The sequence below is a fragment of the Etheostoma spectabile genome, unplaced genomic scaffold (genome assembly GCF_008692095.1).
Source record: "Etheostoma spectabile isolate EspeVRDwgs_2016 unplaced genomic scaffold, UIUC_Espe_1.0 scaffold280, whole genome shotgun sequence".
Lineage (NCBI taxonomy): Eukaryota > Metazoa > Chordata > Actinopteri > Perciformes > Percidae > Etheostoma > Etheostoma spectabile.
The window spans coordinates 167,724-168,765 of NW_022605578.1; the positions used below are offsets into that span (position 1 = coordinate 167,724).

The 1,042-nt window shown below is 36.5% G+C and overlaps 1 protein-coding gene and 1 long non-coding RNA gene across 4 annotated transcripts in view; one reads left to right on the plus strand and one right to left on the minus strand.

Annotated features, from left to right (window-relative positions):
- The window catches only part of LOC116685983 (uncharacterized), a 21,504-nt gene that overhangs the window by 15,326 nt on the left and 5,136 nt on the right, over positions 1-1,042 (plus strand). The gene's annotated exons all lie outside the window — the stretch shown is intronic.
- The window catches only part of LOC116685978 (F-box only protein 38), a 33,856-nt gene that overhangs the window by 10,985 nt on the left and 21,829 nt on the right, over positions 1-1,042 (minus strand). For all 3 annotated transcript variants that reach the window (XM_032510914.1, XM_032510913.1, XM_032510912.1), the window contains one exon: positions 415-517. In XM_032510914.1, the coding sequence (XP_032366805.1) occupies positions 415-517 (103 nt within the window). The remainder of the gene's footprint in view (positions 1-414; positions 518-1,042) is intronic.

The following is a 1,042-nucleotide window of genomic DNA, read 5'->3' on the forward strand; positions in this document are numbered from 1 at the left end:
GTTACTCTGAGTGAGCAGTGTTACCAGAATTCTGTTTCGATTCACAATTAAGGTGGAAAATAAGTTTTGTGTTTAATGGATTTTTGTTGATGGATTTTAAAACATATGGTACCGAAAAGTATCGTTAAGGAACCGGCATCGAAACTGAGGTATTGAAATTGACACCGGATTGAAAGATTTTGAACAATGCCCAGCCCTAGTCTTCTATAAACCAAGACAAGTTGGTTATCTTTTTTTAATGACTTTATTATATATGCCCTTTAAGGTCAACATGGGTCAATTTTTTGTGGTTGGCTAGGCTTTCTCCTCTAGTATCTACCTACCTTACAAATTCCACATTTGTACATCTTTAGTGAAAGTACTGCAAAAACAAAAATGAGAAAACCATCTACAGGAGTCATATTAGTCTGTTACCATGAATGAACATCATCTTGGGGCAGTCTTTGAGGACCAGGTCAGTGATTCCACAGTTGGTCAAAGTGATGCCCACCAGGTTTTTACTCTTCAGAGACAAAATCTGCATAAACAAAAGCAACTCAGCATGTCAATCACACTAACAAAATTTATATAGTATACAACTTTTAAAGCCAATGTTGCCTTTCCCTCGCATGTGTGTGTGTATCCTGGCTCAATGGAGTTCACATCAAATTGTTTTTGTCCACTAAAAGCATTTATAACAGAAACGCAATACATTAACCTTTGCCTTCCCATGTTTATATAACAAACGTAAGGGGAAAAGTCGCTCTGACTTCTTGTCTTTCCCTCCGAGCTCCACCAGCAACACTTTGGCTCCCCCAAGGGGAGAAAAACCTTAATAATATTGCACTTTGAAAATCACTTTGTAACAAGTTTAATATGGGAATTTAAAATGTTCCAAATCTTATACAATTATTATGTGCACATACAGTACATTCATAAAGTGTTCACCCCCTTGGTCTCTGAATGACAGTGAATACATTACACCTTTTTAACACTGATAATCAGTGACTATAAGACAAAGTCAAAGTGAAGACAATTGTCTTTAAATTGGATTGTGTGTGTG